This window comes from Onychostruthus taczanowskii, unplaced genomic scaffold, assembly GCF_017590055.1.
Source record: "Onychostruthus taczanowskii isolate IOZ18803 unplaced genomic scaffold, ASM1759005v1 scaffold7, whole genome shotgun sequence".
Taxonomy (NCBI): Eukaryota; Metazoa; Chordata; class Aves; order Passeriformes; family Passeridae; genus Onychostruthus; species Onychostruthus taczanowskii.
In genome coordinates this window covers 16,096,196-16,115,744 of record NW_024504786.1, presented here as the reverse complement: position 1 = coordinate 16,115,744, position 19,549 = coordinate 16,096,196, and the positions used below count along the sequence as shown (strand labels likewise).

General features: G+C 40.2%; 1 protein-coding gene across 1 annotated transcript; it reads left to right on the top strand.

Annotated features, from left to right (window-relative positions):
- The first annotated feature begins 26 nt into the window (after positions 1-26).
- ALG14 (ALG14 UDP-N-acetylglucosaminyltransferase subunit) lies at positions 27-18,117 on the top strand. The gene is made up of 4 exons (XM_041421826.1): positions 27-159; positions 2,400-2,551; positions 4,483-4,605; positions 17,568-18,117. The coding sequence occupies exons 1-4, from the start codon at positions 27-29 to the stop codon at positions 17,796-17,798; spliced, it is 639 nt and encodes a 212-aa protein (XP_041277760.1). The 3' UTR covers positions 17,799-18,117.
- The last annotated feature ends 1,432 nt before the right edge of the window (positions 18,118-19,549 follow it).

Genomic DNA, 19,549 nt, shown 5'->3' with positions numbered 1-19,549 from the left:
TCCGCGAAAGGCGGCCTCCGACGCGCATGGAGGAGCTGCCCGTCGTCGTGCTCCTGCTCCTCCTTCTCTCCTTACTGCTTGTCCCGCTGGTGCTCCTGGATAGGAGGCGCCGTGGCCGGCGAACACCTCCGTTCAGTCTCCTGGTGGTGGCCGGCTCTGGTGAGTGGCGGTTGCCGCCGGCGGGAGCGGGTGGCGCCGTAGAGCTGCAGCTCCAGATTCCTGGAACTACGAGTCCCGGCATGCAGCGCGACAAGCAGAGAGGGGAACGCTGCCCCTGTACCCTGGTGCATGCCGGGAGTTGTAGTCGCGATTGCGTGTGTCAGGAGCCGGCGTCGGGGCCCCGCGCGGCCGCTCCTGTGGTGCCCCGGGCCGGGCCGGGCGTCCTGGGGGCCGCCGCCTGCCCTTGGGTGTTTTGGTTCTCGATTTGAGTAATTGTTACGCATTTAACCGAAGTCACGGTGAAAGCACTGGTGCAGGACTGAGCTGTGCAGCTGCTCGGCCTGGCCGGAGATTGCTGATGGCGATGCAGGGCACGCCCCTCACATATGTGGCATTTTGCAATCTACCCAACCCACGCTGCTGTGATTTACTTACAAGAGTCACACGTGGATCCGTCAGAGACAAGAATGTCACCCCTCGCTAAAGGGTGTACACATCTGCCACTCCCTGTTACCTTGTTATCAGAGTTGAAGGGCAATTAATTTACCACCAAAAAATTTATTTGAAAATTTGCAGTTGACAGATACAGGCCAGCTGTTATTTCAGCACCTCAGTATCCCTTTGGTTTTTACACACCAACTGATTGAGTAATAATCCTGAGATCTTTCTGCATCTGAGTTTGGCAGGTTTATAATTCTTAAAGTCATCTTTACATCCACTAGGGCTGGAAATGTGTGTATTTTCCTTGAGTCCTTTGGAATCTGGTTAGTCTGTATTAAAAGAATACTTCCACTGTACATAATCTTACCAGGTGAAATAATGCATGTGAGTTAAGATTCACATAATGTTCAAGCCTATTCTTTGAGGCTTTTAAGTAGGAATCTCCTGCTCTTCTGTGAGTGCTCAGCTGATTGCATTAATATTACTGAAACCTTAACAAACACTACTCAGGAGAAAATATCTCCAAACATAACTGAAAAATAGCACATGAAATTGTATGGAAAGGTGGCAAAGTAGTGCAATGCTGCAGCATGGCTCTCCTTGTCAGTTGTTCACCAGCTGCGAGTGCTTAACCTGTGCAGCAGAGGTCTCTTGGGAGCCTAGTGACACTGAACAGCAGGAGGTAGCAGGAATACTTTTGGTTTACTGGTTTTGGTCTGCAACTTCCAGCAGAGTGAAAAGCAATACATCCAGTAAACACATGATGTATTTATGGGCCTGGTTTCATGTTGGTCTGATGCAGTCCAATAGACAAAAGGTGAGATTGCTCCTTACTTCACCTACACACACAATCTTCCTTCTCCCCCACTTCCACTCTGACAATATCCCTATAACTGCTTTTCAGGAAACTCAAGTGACAAAAAAACCAAAAATTAACCCAGCTGCCAAAAAGCCCAGTATGTACACCCTCCCCTTCTGTCTGGTGTAGTGCCAGTGTAGCTCTGGGACAGAGTGACCCTGTCTGGTTTAGTGCCAGTGTAGCTCTGGGACAGAGTGACCCTGTCTGGTTTAGTGCCAGTGTAGCTCGACAGAGTGACCCTGCAGTTAGAAGGTTGTGAAGGCCCTTTCAAGGGCAGTGCTCAGAGCAGTGCCTGAAGCAGGACTGTTTGTTCTGTCAGCACCCAGCACTACACTGCTGTGGCCGTCACTGCGGTGGCTGCAGGGGGACACTGCTGTGGCCATCACTGCGGTGGCTGCAGGGGGACACTGCTGTGGCTGCAGGGGGACACTGCTGTGGCCGTCACTGCGGTGGCTGCAGGGGGACACTGCTGCCTGGCTGGTTTCGGTGAGATGAGCTGGGCTAGCGCAGCCCTGCACTGGCACAGGACAGGGTCAGTGGCAGTTCTGCTTCCAAGGTGCAGCTCTGAGGCAGATCCTGTCCAGCTGCATTTTGGCCATTGCCCCACGGGGTGGCCTTTGAGTGCAGAGCACAGTGTCACTCTGTGCCTGGTTGTTCTGCACCGTGTACAGGACATTAAACACAAACATCAGATTCCTGTGTCACCCTGGTTCAATCCCATTCCACTGGAAAACGTCAATCAATGCTGCTTCCCTGGGAGCTGAGCTCCCTCCATGTTATTTAAGCAGTCTCTAACTGAATCCTTTACTCTCAGAAGATACTTTCTCCCTGGCAGTAGTAATACTCATACACTTCAAAATGAAAAGTGACTGATTCAGCTGAAGAAATGGAAAGTTACACAATTTTTCACATACTAATTGCAGTTTGCTTTGTTTTACAGGTGGGCACACAACAGAAATCCTGAGGTTACTTAGCTGTTTGTCAGAGTCATACTCTCCTAGACATTATGTTTTGGCAGACTCAGATAAGATGAGTGAAGCTAAAATACGTTCTTTTGAACAAAAAAGGGCTGAAACATTCTCCGAGTCCCAGGTAACTTGTTAAATACTCATGTAAGAAAAATGATCTTGACATTCTAATTCAAGGCAATTTGGAAATGATTCTTTTAAAGGACATTTATACCAGCTAGCCACTGAAGTGTTACTTGTAGCTGTAAGAATATTGGGGCAAAAGTATTACAGAGGGGATTTTTTTTTTAGTTTGGCATTTCCCCTCAGTGAAATATAATATTTTTTTGAAAGAAATTATATAGAAAATTGTTTTATCTAAGAAAACCTTAATTTAAGTTGTATTGGCTTTGTTTGTTTCTACACTGTGTCTTGGCTGTATTTTAAAAATAAAGTATAAATGTTTATTTGAAAGGGATGCAAGGCCTCTGAATGTCAGTTTTCTGGCTGATGACCTGAGCAAATGCTGAACTCCTAAAACTCATGAAAAAGTCATTAAAATATCTTGTTTATTTTTTTCTCAGATGTTTGCTTGCTTTCAGCTCATTTGCTGTATGATTAACAGACAGCAGCATAACTGCTGACATAAAGTGTGATCTGACATCCAGTGAAATTAGTAGAAAGTTTTAGTGGAATAAGTACAATGGAAATTAATGTTCTGACTGCAAAAAATTTAGGTCCTTTTAGCAAATAGTACAACACACTGTAAATTATTTATTTGCATGGTGTTGATTTCATGTGGTGCGCTTCCACTGTTTTCAGCAGCGCTGTTAGGACAAAATACTGTAGGACTCAGTACCAATGATTTTCAGAATAAACCCTTTTAATGTTAGGCAATTACTGCTAAGGCTCACTAAGGAATGACATTTTTAAGTTGGTTAACTGCAACTTTCATGTCTCATTGTGCACGAGGGATGAATGTTTAGTAAAGTGACCAGAGGTGTTTCCTGTTCAGAGACATCTCATTGGGTAAATAGCCATTCACACAGTCATATTCACTCACCTGAAGAATGTCCAATCCTAAATTATTCGATTTCTTAAAGATACCTATTTTCAGTATGAAAAGGTTATGTGGTTTTCATAGCTCACTTATTTTTGCTAAGCAGCTTCTCTTTTATAACCTCACCAACTACTAACAGATCCTGTAGTTATATTTTACCTCAACACTGAAAGCCAGAGGAGCATTTTTGGCTGCATGTGAGTTTGATGTCTGGATAACAGATGCTCATTTTCCTTTGACCATTCTCTTTCTACTGAGCAAAATTATTTGGAGTGAAAACGAAAGATCAATTTTAGAAAGTAAATATCACATACCTGTAACATACATTTGCTATATTTCAGTGTGCTTTCACACACACACAGTGTGTTTTGTTATTAGGGGCACGGGAGATCATCAAACATTTAAAAATTATGTCTTAGTGACTTCTTGAAGCTTTGCATAAGTGAAAGGGAGAAGTCTGAATGCTTCGACACATGGTCATTGCCTTCCTCATCCTGTTAAGGAAGTAGATTTTTCCAGAACGAGGGACCAGATGGAAGACAAATTACAATAATGATGTAACAGAAAACCAGTGATGTAAGAGAAAATTAAACACACACACCTCCCCACCCCTCCAAATAATTTTTTTTTTTTGATCTGTGGTCTAGCTCTGTTCTAACAGCTGTTCAGGGAGAAGGAAGAAAGGCAGAATGAGCATCTTGCAGTGTAAATGCCCGGGATCTGCGGGAGGCCGGGGCGGCGGAGCGGCTCCGAGCGCCGCCGGTGCCCACGAGGTGCCGCCCTCGCCCGGCGCTGCCGCCGCGGCTGGCGAGGGGCTGGAGGGAGCCCGGGGCGGCACCGAACAATAGCTGCCGAGTGCTGGTGTTTCTCTGTGCTTTGTACTTTACTTTTTATACACAAACCTTCCCAAACTAGACTAAGAAAAGGCAAAAAAGGCTGGCACGGACAGATGTAATAAGAAGAAGCTACAACGTTGTCAGAAAAGTAACAGCTCCGCTCCTCGTGCTCTTTTCCAGTTCAGCCTGGATCGCATTCCCAGAAGCCGGGAGGTTAGACAGTCCTGGATCTCCTCTGTGCTAACAACACTATACTCCATACTTTACTCCCTTCCTCTGACCTACAAACGGAAACCAGATTTGGTAGGTAGAGAAAATTTTAATTCATTGAGAACTTGCTAATCCGCATTATAAAAGCACTTGGCATATGTAGACTGCATCTCATATGTATGCTTAGGTTTACAATTCACAGGAAAACTATTTTTAATTTTAAATTAAATATAGCAGCAAGACATCAAGAAAGAGAGAACAGGTTGCACTGCTGGTAAATTAGAATAGCAAATACCAGTTTTCCCTCGCAAAGTTTGCAAGTACCTTCAGAGAGTCACTCCCTTGTTATGCTGGAAGAGCTAGCAAAAACAAGATTGCTGCTTCCTGATAGTATCTCTTCAGGATTGCAGCAGCACAAACTATGCCTGAAAGCCTGGTTATCCTGTTGGCTGGACTTGCTTCTAAAATGGTATGACCAGTCTGGCACAGACAGGTTCAGACCAGCACAAATATATACAGATTCAGTTCTTGTGCTTACACAGACTTCTGAGCTACAACGCGTATTTATTTAGTCTTTGGCTGACTGACATTAATTATCTCATCTAATGACAAAAAGCATCACTGCTGAAGTAGCAACTCCTCAGCACTTCAGTAGCTTTTTCAAGCTGTTCCGAAAACTGCACTCTCATGCTAATTACATTTATTTTAAAATATTCCACACACTTAAAACAAGTGAGAAGCATTCAGGGTTGTCAGATGGTAGAACTACAATGGAGATAGTCAATCAAGAAAGTTTTGTGTTAACACAAAAGGTAGTGCACTGGTCTCCCAGCTTTAAGTCTTACCATTTTGTAAGAAAAAATTTTGTAACAGCTGGCTTCTTGCTAGAGTTGTTGTCACCTTAAGGAGTTAGTAATCTAAACTTGAGGGTTTTGTAAAAAGTATTCATTTTGCAGAACTTCAAATTAATACTTTATGAGGTTTAAAATGCTTAAATAAAACATGTAAAAATGAGTGCAGTTACAAGGTATTTTTCATAATTTAGTAGTAGCACCTATACACACACAGATATTTGTAAGGATATTTGTAAGGACACTATTTTTAAATCCCTCTGTGAACTGTATGGCTAATTCTAAAGAGGCTTTTTAATGTTTGTGGTATTTTGAATGTTTAGAGAGACTGCTGTGAGTAATGTAATCTCATTTGCTTCAATAGTACTGGTCAGTTCCTGTCAGATAAAAGCTACTCTCTTGCTGGACTTTTCAAACAGTTTAGTGTGCAAGACAACAGAAGTAGGTTTTTTTGCAGTTGCTGTTTTTCAAACCTATTCTGAAAACTGGAGATAAAACTGGGAGAGGAGAGAAGATGGCATGCTATGCTTTCTACAGTGGTTTTGATTGGGACAGTGGTAATAGTCAAGTATGTTTACATGAGCAGACAGAAAAATGTAACTATTTAGTAATACTTTGCTACACCACTGTGTTAGGTTAGTGTATTTTTTTACTTATTGCAAAAGAAATTGACTTGAAAAATCTCACTGTGTAGCTTCATAAAGGAAGCAGGAAGTTACTAATCTAATTCCATGTTTTCTGTTTACCAAAGGAATTTAAAGTGACAGAGAGATTTACACATAGAGTTATTAGAAATGGTGTTGGAGCTGATAAACTGTGATAAACTATCAGAAGACTAACGTTCTGAAAAACACTTGTGCTTGTAAAATTAAGGATTTGTTTTAGCAAGGCCTTTAAGCCCTTTGCAGTGTTTAAAGTAACCCCTGCCTCAAAATGAGATTCAAAGAGTCTTTATCTGTGGTTAAAGAGCTGGAGGGGAAAGCAACCCCAATTACTTTTTCTCAGATGCCATTATCAACCAAAATAGCAGCTGGCAGAAACATCCCTGGCAAATCATGTACCACTTGGAAGCTGCTTACATAGTACTACTTGAATGTATATCTTAGTTCAAAAATTCTGTAAAATATAATAACTCTGAGAGCTGCAAAGATTTTAAAACACTTATCCAGGCAGACTGGTTCAGGGATTAAAATGCCTCACATTGCCAGTGAAAAGACTGTATGGTATGTGAAGCAACTGGTAATATTTAATTGCCTTTCCACAAAAATGTTTGCAGTGGATTGAAATTCACTCTACTCCTGGCAAAATGTAATGCTTAGTAATGTAAAGAACTAGAACTAGGCTGGGACAAATACTGGCACTCACAGGGCTCATCTATAACTTCTGGCATGGAAATCAACAACCAAGTTTAGAAACAAACACAGTATTACATCATGCTGAGAACTTCATATTTTTAAACATGAGAGCTTATGGGTGCTGTACATTTTCAGTCTAGACACTGTTTTTTTTTAACTGCAGGAGGGAAAGACAACCTTGCTTCTAAATCATTTGTATGTATGAGTGATCCTCAAACCCTTACACTTGCTTTCAGGCTTGTCAGAAATATGTGTATGTATGAAGGAATGTCTGAAGTCGTCTGTAGGCAGCCTAAAGCCAGAGAAACACAGAAGTGTTGCGGTTGTCAAGAAATGCAGGACAAGAAGAGTACTGCAAAGGGAACCCAATACCATTAGGTGCACAAAGGCAAGATTTGGAACAGATATGATAGTTTTGCCAACCTAAGCCTGTCTGTGGAGTGCAAATAGCTGCAAAAGGGAAACTGCAAACCCAGTTGCACTGGAGTTAGTTGATGAGCACTTGATAATGTGCCTTACTTGATGAGGACTCTGCCCCTTTTGTATCTCACACTGATCTGGCAAAGCTCCTTGAATTAGTTTTCCTGAGCAATCAGTTCCATTTAACCCATCTTCAAGATTGTAAGTTCAGAAAGAGCTGAACAACTTCCTCGAGATCTTTGCTGTCTTGCAGGACTTGACCCATGCTTGAAGCGGGCCTCCAGAGAGTTTAAGAAATGTAAAAGTTAGTTGAGTTGTTCAGCTTGAGATCATCTTCAGGAGGCCCATTTCTGAGTTATGAACATCTGCAGTTTGCAAAGTTAAGTCCCTTAAGAGATATTAAGTCAAGTAACAATTAAGATGTCAGAAGTGATGATTGGCTTGTGTTTCTATAGCCAAGAATTACAGAAATGTGAGTGTCAGAGTGTTTTAAGGGTGAATATATGGTGAGCAGTTTTTATACATCTATCTGCCTTAGATAGGCTTCCTATACAGAGGCCTAAAATTCCAGGGAAGTAAAGGCTTGTGCCAGCACACACTGCTTACACCCACCTTCCCCCAGAAAAGCTTTTAAAACCATTCATCAGCTGCAGCCAGATTTAGCATGCAGTCTCAGAGATTGCAAATTCCTACCATGAAAACAGGCAGCTGGTCAGAGAAGAGAGACTTCTGTTGTCTTCTTTGAGAGAAAGGCTAAAAAGAAACATAAAACTGGAACAAGATCTTATAAGATCTATTATCTAGAAAAGGATGCAAATCCTTCTTATTTATAGAAAATTACACAAACTGCACAGAGATTTTTTCCAAAGATAAAGAAAATTACTGCATCCTGCATAGATCATTTGATATACAAGAAGGACTAAACTAAAGTTACATCTTTCCTTTAATATGCTTGAAGTCAGTCAGTAGATACAAGTTCAAAGGAAACTGGTCTTCAGTTCTCTTGCTGCTTACATAACCATTGCATTGGGCCAGTTTGCCAACCCTGCAACTAAGTTTTCAGGTGATCCAGCCTTTTGTCTGGATCATGATTACCCTGCTCATTCTGGCATACCTGAAATCCAAACTGAGAATGAAGGATGTGCACCTACCACACAGCAGAAGCTGCAAAGTACTGTGTCCAGTTCTTGTTTTCAGCCATAGATGGGTTATGTAATTGGGTCAGCAATTTGCTATCCTTTAATATAATTAAATTTCACCTACAGTTGTGCAGAAGTGCTGCATAAAGCTCCATTCATTAGCAGATTGCACATCCTGGACCCTTAGGACCAGACTTTTTTCCTTTTCTAGGGACACTTCTCAACAGTTCCCAATGCCTCAGGGCTCTACAGAGCCTGAAATAAGTAGATATTTTCAGATGACTGCTATTTGGAAAAACCTGGGTTAAATCAGGCTAAGAAGGTGGTCCTCCCACATTAGGGCCTCCTTCCTGTGGGAAGTCTGTAGTAAGTTTACATTTGCACAGCAAGTACGTGTTCTGCTGTCAGAGAATGAGAATGAAACTTCTTTCTAGAAGTCTGAAACCTGCACAGCTTATCATGCTTGTAGCAATCACCTCTTCTTTTATCACTGCACATCCCATCACACATGCCTGATCCCCTGACAGGTTAAACTGACTAAGGCAGCTTCTGATTACAGAAGTGTTTGCACAGTAAGCTAAATGAAAGGAGATCATTATTTCATTTAGCTAAGATTTTCCAATCTTTGTGCCCTGCCCAAAATGCCTGAAGTTCGTAACACTCTCACAAATTACTGTGACAAATAGTAAGTTATTGTCCCTTATATCATGGTTCTCATTGGAACTTTGTGGAAAGCTACAAAATCTGGGTGGTGGCATTTTTTTCTTTATTCATTTTATAACAAGTGATCTTTGTATAATGCAATATTAGGACTATCTGCTGCATTCTTCTGTGCACTGCATCTTTCCGCAGTGTTTATAATTCTTTGGACCAGATTGTATGCCTGATCTACTATTGTTCTTCTAGGATCAAAACAGTCAAAATAAGCAAGAGTAAGAACACTGGATTAAGAACTTCAGCAATACAAATTTTTTCTCCAAAAAGAAAACAAAGTGAAGGCATCAAAATTTGTTTAACTTCTCAGTGTTGATGAAAATGAGTCTTATCCACCCCTCCTACCTTGTGTACTGTGTACAGCTTCCCTGCAGCCCCAATGCAGAATTACCCTGTGCTGAGCACAGATAAACATCTGAGGCTATTCCAGTCAGCTGGTTCAAAGCTTTGTTGTAGCTCTGCCCTTTCTGTGACTGCTAATTAGACTTGCCTATAGACACTCCTTTTCAGAGGGAGGACAGGAGTAGCAGTAAAGATGAACTGAGATCTTAGCTTAGATTTAAAGAGGCATTTTTAGACGTAAAAGAGTCTTAACTCATCAGCTGTCAGGATCATTATGAACCTAATGAACACCCTGGTCACACTTCCATGTATGTTATAAAGCATAACAGTCTTGCTAAACCTAACCACTGGTATGCAGAGACAGAGTGCCAACACCTCTAGGTTTTACACTGAGAAGATATTTCAGGCAGCTATTTGATGCACATTCTTGCTATACAAACTTTAGTGATTAGGCAGTAGCCCAAGAGATGTTTTATGAACATTTAAATATCATGTTTAGTTAACCTAAAATACTGCTTTCAAGTTGAAGTTAAAGAAATGTCTGATTAATGAAAGACACACTTGAGATTTGCAATTTAGGCTACTAATAGTAACATATATGAGTATATTTGAAAGTCCTTGGATTTGATTTCTCCTTTCAAGTAGAAGCAGGCTACTAGAACAAGCAGTACTTTTTATATTAAGAGATATAAGAATTATTTTTAAAGAGGCTCTAAAAGGTTGGATGGTATTTCTCATGGTGACCAAGAGACTGTGTTCAGGTTCATATTCAGCCAAGGTGACGTTGCTGAAAGCCAGCTACTACCTAGTGTTGTAGCTAGAGATATAGTTTAGTAACCACCATTTCATTTGCTTGGCAAAGGCTTTTTACTGAATTCTTTTATGACCAACTTTTTCTTCTACACTAGGTCAAATTTCCTCTACTTCCTACTAATTTGTCAGCAGCAATAAACCACATACCCACTCCATAGTAATGTAGGTAGGGAGTTAGTTTATTCTCCACCCTGTATCTGCTTTGGTAATCTTGTTCTTTTTTAACCAACCTAGCCATCTCCCACAATTTCTCAAAACACTCAATGGTTGTTTTGTTGGTCCCACTCACAGCATGGGTGTCCATGTCATGTTTTAATAACCAACACTAACATTTTCAGATTTGAGCCTTAGTACCAGTCTCACAGCTGTCATTATTTATTATTTTTAATTGATCATTCTATGCTTCTCATTTACATTTGGCAACCAGGCTGGGAAGTATTCTGATGGAAACTACCACTCCAAAGACCTTTTAATCCCAATGACAGACCTGTCACCTGGCATACAGGGGCAGTTAGGAATGGTGCCTAAGGTTAGACTCCTTAGAAAAAATTAAAGTCTGCATATTTCTTTAGGCATCCAAATGAACCTTCCTCACTAAGCGGTTGCCTAACTTCTGACACTCTTAATGACCCGTCATATCTTCTCTTTTCATCAGTAAAGCCCTTGGGCATACCCACAAGCAGACCTGAGCTGTTTTAAGTCTTTACAGTGTCAGATAGCCACATGCATAGCTAAGCTCTGCTGAAATCCAGGGACTGGGAGCTTCCCTCACTGCTTTGTATTCAGAGGCTGATGCAAATCACATCAGCTGGGCCTCTTCCCTTGTCTTGCCCCTGAGGACAGTGGGTTGGTAACTCTGGGTGAGGCCTGGAAGGCAGAAGTGATAATGCCTGATGCTGTTATGATTAAACCCTTACATCCGGTTCCTAGTGGTTTTGCAGAAGCTCTCCGTTTCTCCCATAGAAAAATCCACTAGGTAGGATTTTTTTTTTCCTCTCTCTCTGTCCCCCACCTTTAGAAAGTGAGAGCTGCATAAAAAGTGATGCTTCCCAAACTATTTTGTTCTATGATGAAAGTAACACTCAGAAACAAGTAGAAGCCCAGCTGTGTAGTGTACTAATTTAGAGTCCTTGCTCTTCCACTTCTCTCTTCCCCACTCTGGCATTCACTAATCTTATTTATCCTGGTTAGGTAATCTGCCTGTAGGACCACACATGTCTCTACTTGTTTTGAAGAGCACCTCACTTACTGGCTGTATTGTATGATAATAACAACAGCTACTGTACCAGTGAGATCCAGAGGGGAACAAGGAAGGTTTTCATGGCAGTGCTACAACCTACAGTTGCTGACCAGCCCAAACATAAGCTGTTCCTGTAGGACACTATAACCACCTTCTTGCACTCCTGATGATTCAAGTGATTTAGACAGCAGAAGATGAAAGTGTACCCAGGTATAATTCAGTTCTACCTTAATTACCTGATTTACATCAGACTACACAGCTCGTTTTGGCTTTTTTTTTTTTTTTTGTCCTGCCTTGCATTCTGTAGGTAAGTTCAAACAGAAAATAGGGTGTGAAGTTTTAGCTGGTTTTATATGCAGGTGGTGGAGGAAAGTGAACTGGATAAGATCTTCTCTCTTCAAAAAGAATAAACCAGTAGGTAGTTTAATGACCTTTCTATTGTGCAAACAGAACCTGAAATTCTTCTTTCTCCCCATCAATAACAATAATAAGGAATTGTTGAAAAAGATTCCTGCCTTTTTTAAACTGTAAAAAGTATTAACAATTCTAAGCTAATTTTTCTCAATGTTCAAAACTTGAATTTTTAGACATACTAAAGAGCAAAAGCTTCTATAAGACCACTGCCTCTCAACATGCTTAAGTATTTGAGTGTGAAGTTTTTGAAATAGTAATATAATATTAAAACCAAGCAAGGGCTGATGAGCTCATGAGATGCTGTAATTTACATAACCATTGCAGATTCTCTCTTCTTGTGCCACAGAAACAACCACCTCCCCCCATCAACACAAAAACAACACAAACAAAATAATTCATTATTCCTATAACAGAGGAACATCTAATATGTTTTTCCTACATTGTTAAAAAGTAGGTATTGCATAGCAATTAAAAGGTAGGACTTGCACAGATATGGATCATTCAGTTAACCCAGATTTGGTCCATTTTGTATCACTCCACTTGCCTTTGCCTCTTTTAGTTGTCTATCATCACCACCTCCTATTCCCTTCGTGTGATCTCCAGGTGTTCAGCACTGTGGAGTAGGGAGCATTACCAGAACAAAGGAGGCCCAGGCAGTATCCTACAGATACTCCAGGAGGTGACTCCATATCTGGTAAGCAGCACAACCTTCAGCTCACACATGCAGAGTCCCCAGCAGCAAACAGCATTCCCACACCACCATCCTCCCCAGCAAGCAGGGCAGTGTTTCTGCTCTTGACCAGGTGACAAAAGGCCAATCTCTGCAGAGGTCATTAAGGAGAACAGCAGGTGTTGCCAGTTTCCTATGCAAAGCAAATTGCAAATTAGTTTTCCACTTTCTACTAAATTGAGGGGGACTCTCATCATCCTCCTTTTGATTGTTGTACTTTGGGAACATAAGCAGTACTTACACACTTGTTCTTTAAAAGAGATGCAGCAATTGTATGTTTATGTACTTATGAGAAAAACTGCAAGTTTAGTGCTTTACTCATTTTTGTTTGACCAGTGACATTTAATCCTAGTGAAGCAGCAAGCTCTGCTTTCAGTGCTTTCCCTGGTAAAGGTCACTCTGCTACAGTGCTGCATTCACCAACTCTAAAGTAGCTTTTATCAGCTGTGGTGCCATGTGCCAGTGTTCCCAGTGTTCCCAGACTGCTGGCTTAGCTTATTTTCTTTCAACAGCTGTGGAAAATATCTAAAAAACAAAGGCAATAGCGATTCCATTTTTATATAAAAGTGGTTGATAGGAAATTAGATTTATAGAGTTGCTGAAGGTAGATGTTGTATTCTGATCCTTTACTTTTAAACCTCCATTAATATACAGCTTGATTTGTTTATTTTACTGTTTAGAATTTGGTTAGATTGAATTGGCAGAGAATTTTAGTATGTAGGACTTAGTTTATAGACCTAGCTGTGAGCCCAGGCAGCCAGTGAGCTGAGCTGGACATTTCCTTGCATTAGAGGTGCATATGAATGGTGTAGAAATACCTGTAGCACTGGCTTCTGGAACAATCCCTTACAGCTTATTGGCAACAAAGTAGGAACCACCAGTGACCAGGAAAGTCCTTGGACAATTTCAGCTCAAGAGGTCACAAAAGTGACACAAAAATTGCCTTTGGTCCCCTTTCCCCCCTTTCTGTTGCCTCATTAAGGAAGGCTGAACTTAGAGATTTTCAGAAGCATATCTCATGCAACACAAATATTCTGCAGGCAGCCTTGTATCTAAAGTAAATACATTCTGAAACAGATAAAGGGAAATGGGTTTCTGAGGGAAACAGCATTTACAAATGCTGTTTGTAAATAGATGTTTGAGGGATACACCCTCAATATCTGCTTGACTTCATAGAGGGCCTGGTCCCTTCTTGTCCAATAGATGCCTGCCTGTTCCCCAGAGCATACTGGTGGTTGCCATGGGCTTCACTGGGAGATACTGGTATTCTGCTGGTGAGGAAAGCAAAAGCCTTGGTCTTTTCAAGATGTAAAACATCAATCATTTTCCAAAATTTACTTTTGAATAGTGCTTTGAAATTCACTAGTAGGACTGCTCATCTTTGAGGAAGGCTGTAGGTAATTCAGTTCCTTTCCATCATCCTTTCCAGTTTGTGTACAGGCAGGAGCTGAACAGCAGCATTTCTACCTTACACGTTCTGCAATGGTTCCTCATCTTTATAATGTACACATTTGTTTTCTCAGAAGTTTCCCCTGTACATCGTACACTTGAAGAGTGTATGATGACACTTGAAAAGTGTATGATGTTGGACTCCAAGCAGAAGGAGCACTGGTCTCCCTTCCTGCTGGTAGTGAGAGAGAGAGTAAATAGGACTGGTCAGACCAGATTTTTGGAGAGGAATTGCCACTGCAATTGCAACTACACCAGTTCTAAGCAGGACATGCCTGTAAACACGTACTGAAGGTTAACTGGAGGTTAATTTTTAGTTCTGACTTAGAGATCACAGCCACCAGTTCAGACAGGGCTTCAGCAGGTTTATAACAGTCTTTTTCATGGCCAGTTCCTAAATCCAAGCATTTTGGGATAGGACCATCTATAACCAGAGTATTTTGCATACAGAAATCCTACAGAGCCACATCTACTTTGTCCTGTTTGAACTCATATGTGTGGAAGGGGAAAGAGCAGAGGACATGAGTTATGATCAGACCATGTTTTTTTTAAAGATGCCAAGTCCATCATTTTCGTGATCCTTTTTCCTGCATGCAAGTACTTTTCCATGGATCAAAGGGCATCTGAGAGGCAGCTTACAAATTAGAAACAGTCAGAAAGTGTAAACTGAAAGTTTGAACTGAATGCATCATATCAAAACCTGAATATAGGAGAGGTATTTTATTATTGTTTTAATTTTGATTGCTGTCTTTCTGTTTTGTACCTCAGCAAAGTAATAACAGGAGCTCAGTGTTGCCTTCAGAGCTACATAGTGGTTCATAAATAGACCCATTTAGTGTTATTTTGTTACATGATCTTTTGTGAGTGCAGTTAGTTTGGAATTCATTGTGGCATTTACCTCTATATGTGCATCTAGACACAAGACTACCAAAATACCAAAAGGACTGGAGCTGCTGGCCAGGCTTAATAAGAGGGAGAAGTAGGATGAATTCTATGGCTTGATAAAGACAATGATTGTAAAAATTCAGCTTTTTCTAAAATCCATTCTACAGTTCTCTACTTCTGAGCTCAGTAGAATGTTAAGATGGCTACCTGACCTAAATCATATCCACAACTGGTATATTTTGTGTGAGACTGTGGAAAGTAAGGGACCAATGTTTGAGCTTTCATAGTTGATGGATGTTAAAAGTGTGCAGAGCCATTCAAAAAGGAAGACAGCTGGAAGGGTGCCTGAGAACAGGGGTGCAAAGAGAGATGAACACCAGTGATCACAAAAAACACTAGGAAGGAGAGGATGGGTGGGAGACATCTCAGAACAGGGGGGCAAAGAGAGATGAACACCAGTGATCACAAAAAACTAGGAAGGAGAGGATGGGTGAGAGACATCTCAGGGGATTGGGTAGAGTACAGACAAATTGATGGAAAATGATGGCACTGAGGAAAGGACAGGGGAGAGGATGGCAATAGAATGGAGAAAGGGCCAGGGAGCAGTGAAGGTAAGACAATATGTGCACTCCAGGTAGCTCTACTGAGGAAGGGGAAAGTGGAGTTTCTGTTCAGCAGTGGTGCACATTTTGGTCTGTTCCCTTAAAACTGAATTTTGAATAGGAAATCAGTAGTTAGACTGTATATTCAACTCACAAAAATAATAAGTAGTAAATAATTTTTTGGGGCTTTAGGTGCTTCTTATGCACTTATCTGAAACAGGCCAGCTTCTGCAGGGATGCTGGTGGGTCTTGCCTGCAGACACAGGAGAACAAATTGTTTCCTATGCCTACATTTACACTACAGAAACAAATGTTATTAAAAATAGAGATACCAAAACATGCCTTAAGTTACATGTCAGTATCTGTGTACCAGCATCACAGCCAACATTCATGCAAATTAATCAAACTTTCCAGGAAATATGGCAAAATGCATTATTTAGTTTACAGATATGGAAAAGTTTCTTTGAAATGCAAAAAGGCAGCATGTGTGATTGGTTTATGTCCTTACTCACCAAGCCAAATGTACAAAAAACAGATCTTCATTCTCAGTAGATTGTAGAGTATAAGGCCCCAGCATGGATGTGCTTGAAATGAGGTTCAGCAGGAAGTTTGAAACCAGAGTATTCTTCTCTAATTTCAAAATTCTAGGATGTGAAGATGATGTGTTCAGCTTCTGAGCTATGTGATATAAAAATAATACAAAATAAGTACATCGTTGCAAGTTTCAAATTCCAGTAGCTGTGGATGTTGATACCCTAAAATTTCAATACTAAAACTGCATACAACACATTACTTGTAAGGGACTCTGAGAAAACATCAGCAAAGTCTTGCATTAATACATAGTTCAATTAAGATGAACAATAAAATCAGAACATTTTTAGAAACAGTGTAACAGTCTGTTGATTCTGGTCAGAGAACACAGCATTACAAACATCACATCCCCACGCTGGGTTTCTGGGGCTATGGTCAAGGCAGAGAATGTGAGAGAAATTGGAACTCCATAGCACCAAATCTGTTGCTGCTTTTAGCTGAGGCAAGGTGCTTCTAACCAGATTATCAGTGGGATCTTGCCATGAAACAGGAAAGGAAATGTTCTAAACTAATTGTTACAGCCCTGAAGCAGAAATTCAGATTTTCCCCCCCACCAGTGTAATATCTTTCACAAGCTGGTGAACTTGGAACAAAAAAAAAGTGAGTTTATGGGGTATGGGCCATGATTTTATAAAAGAACTCTTTATTTCCATGTAACCCCAGCTGTGCAGAAAAGTGCTGATTACATGGTAGTATTTAAGTTTAGTAAGAAATTTCTTGCCTGAAATCAATTTTGATACCAAGTAGAGTGGCTAATATACCCTGGTTTAAACCTTTTACTTTTAAGCAATCTGTTTTTCAGTTGAACAATGTCTAAAATTAAAAGAGTACTTTCTTTTATTGTTAACATTTATAAGTGAATTTGAGATCTCTTCTCAAAGGACATGCCATGTTTTTACTACAACAGCTTCCTTCTGTATGCTTTTAACTGTCTCCTAGTGTTTATTAAAAATAAAAAATCAAATCCAGTCACACATATCAGCTAATAGATTCTTGTGAAGGTCCTAATTCATCAGCACATTTTTGATGCACTCCTAAGTGTTTTGCTGACGTAAGCCAAGGTTCAAGAGGTGTATAACTGGATCCTAATGCTAATTAAATTTCTTTGGCTTTATTATGTGCACAGATTTAATGGATGATACAACACAAAGCTGTGACTGAGAGTGGAAGTTGTTTTGGTTATATACCCATGAGTCAAGGAATTGTAAACTTTTCCTCCATAGAAATAACTGTGCCATCTCAGAAGTCTTTTCCTCCTTCATAACATGTAAAGAAATATGGTATTTTTGTAAAGAAATATGGTATTTTTAATATGGTATTATTTGGTACTTTGAAATAATGTGTTTTGTTTGCCCCTCCCATTTTTTCATATTCACCTGCCTTTTCTGGGTTTTTTAAAATATTTTTTGAAATTTATTTTTTGTATAAATGTCATGTTAAATGCATATACACTTAATTCTTTACTGTATGAAAAAACTCATTACTTACTTTTGTGTTTCATCTCTTTTAGATATTGTGCAATGGACCAGGAACATGTGTTCCTGTCTGTTTATCTGCTTTTCTGCTTGGCCTTCTACGAATAAAGAGAACAGTTATTGTGTATGTAGAGAGCATCTGCCGTGTGGAAACTTTATCCTTGTCTGGAAAGATTCTTTACTACTTTTCAGATTATTTCATTGTTCAGTGGCCTGATCTAAAGAAAAAATATCCCAAGTCAGTGTATCTTGGTCGAATAGTGTAACAACACTAGACAAGCTAAACTTTACCTGAAATAGACTCTACAAGCTCCTCACTTGCATTCCTGTAGTAATTTATTTTCAAGAATTCCTGTTACAAAATCAGGCTGGTACTTTAAAATGAGACAAAAAAGTTCTCTACGTTTAAGTAAAATTTGTGTGTATTTGTATTTATTGCTGTCGTGTAGTTCTGTTTGCCAATAACTCACAGTGGCTCTAAGTCTATCCTGTCTCTGTTTTCATCTAGTTTTTCTGCTATGTGAATGGTAATTTTTGTCTACAAATAAATATGGGAATTTGTATGAATGTAACATTTCCTGTAAGGAAACTTTGTGTCATTTTTAAGATTGTAAGCAACAAAGTCTTTTTCTAGCACAACAGATTTTATTTGCTTTATTCTAGTGGTGAAGTCCCTTGTGAATCCTTAGAGTATAAAGGAAACAGTTATATTAAGTTGGCTTCATGACAGTTTGTACTTCACAGTCTTCCAAAACCCCCAGAGCATTAAACCAGTATCATTTTTCCTCTGGTCTTGTCAAAGCCATCCTTATAATCTCTTGTGTACCTTTTGAAAATTGTTGCTCACTTCTTAAGATGAATAAAAAGGTGACAAGTGTGATGCTACAGGCACAATACTTACCCATTTAAGAAGACTTTCTTCAAAGCTTATGTGCAAAAAGCCTTAGCAAATCTAAATCAAACAGAGCAAAACTGTCAGTTGGGGAAATTGAACTGGTTCAAACTCTGAAATAGAGAAAAAAACCCAATAATAAGGGAAAGAACAGAGTTTCCCTCTTTTCCTGATACAGTGAATTTGACTTCAAGTATATCCCGTTCTCTCATTTTAAGCACCTTACTTTGAACAGTACAATATATACTTAGGACTTTGCCATGAAAAATGTATCCTGTACATTGGAACAAGTTTTAAAAGATATCTTTTTGGCAGTAAGCATTTGAAAGCATACTCCAGCATTTCACATTTATCTGGCAAAGCGTAATTTTACAACTATCCCACCTATAAGGCAATGTAAACACATCTGTCATCTGTGCACACACAGAGCTATGTGGCTGGCTACAGAAACATAAACAAAGAAAAAAGCTCAGAGAAGAGGAGAAACGCCCTCCAGAGTGCACAGCCTGATTCTGGTGAAGCCCAAGGAGGAGACTCTGGGAAGGCTTTTCCTCAGCGTCAGATGTCAAAACATTGCAGCAGCTATTCTGGTAGGGAATGGGGGTGGAATTTAGCTCAATAGAAACAATAGTTCCTGCTGTTAGGAAACAAGGGTCCAGAGGAATAGGCTGCTTCATGCAGAAAACCATTAGAAATCATCAGAAGACATTGTGCAGAAAACTGCTGTCACGATATGGCAAGGCCCTGTGGGGAAGCCAGCTGTTGCAACCTGTCCAACAGGCTTAGTAATCCTCAGCACAAGTAGAGTCCCTTGATGTGGGCACATGTGAGAACAGGGAGTTTTGTGGGTTTTAACCAAGATTATGTCTGAAATCAAAGAGCAGTTAATAGGTTAAGGCTATGTGAGAAGGACTTTGTACAGCACATACTGAGGTCCTTGAAAATGACTTGGTTGAAGTAAATCTGATGTGTCCAAGGGCTTTTTTCCCCTGAACCAAAGTGAGGAGTATCTTATCATGACTTTTTGCACGGTTGCAGATAGTTTGAAAAGTTGGAGATACACTGGACTCTGTTATGGCTAATGGTAGTTTATTTTAGAACTAGAGTAGAGGGGAAGGGGGCAGA

Coding starts and splice junctions, on each gene's coding strand:
- ALG14 (XM_041421826.1), top strand. CDS start 27: ATGGAGGAGCTGCCCGTCGTCGTGCTCCTGCTCCTCCTTCTCTCCTTA. Junction 2,552..4,482: donor AAACATTCTCCGAGTCCCAG/GTAACTTGTTAA, acceptor GCTCTTTTCCAG/TTCAGCCTGGATCGCATTCC. Junction 4,606..17,567: donor ACAAACGGAAACCAGATTTG/GTAGGTAGAGAA, acceptor CATCTCTTTTAG/ATATTGTGCAATGGACCAGG.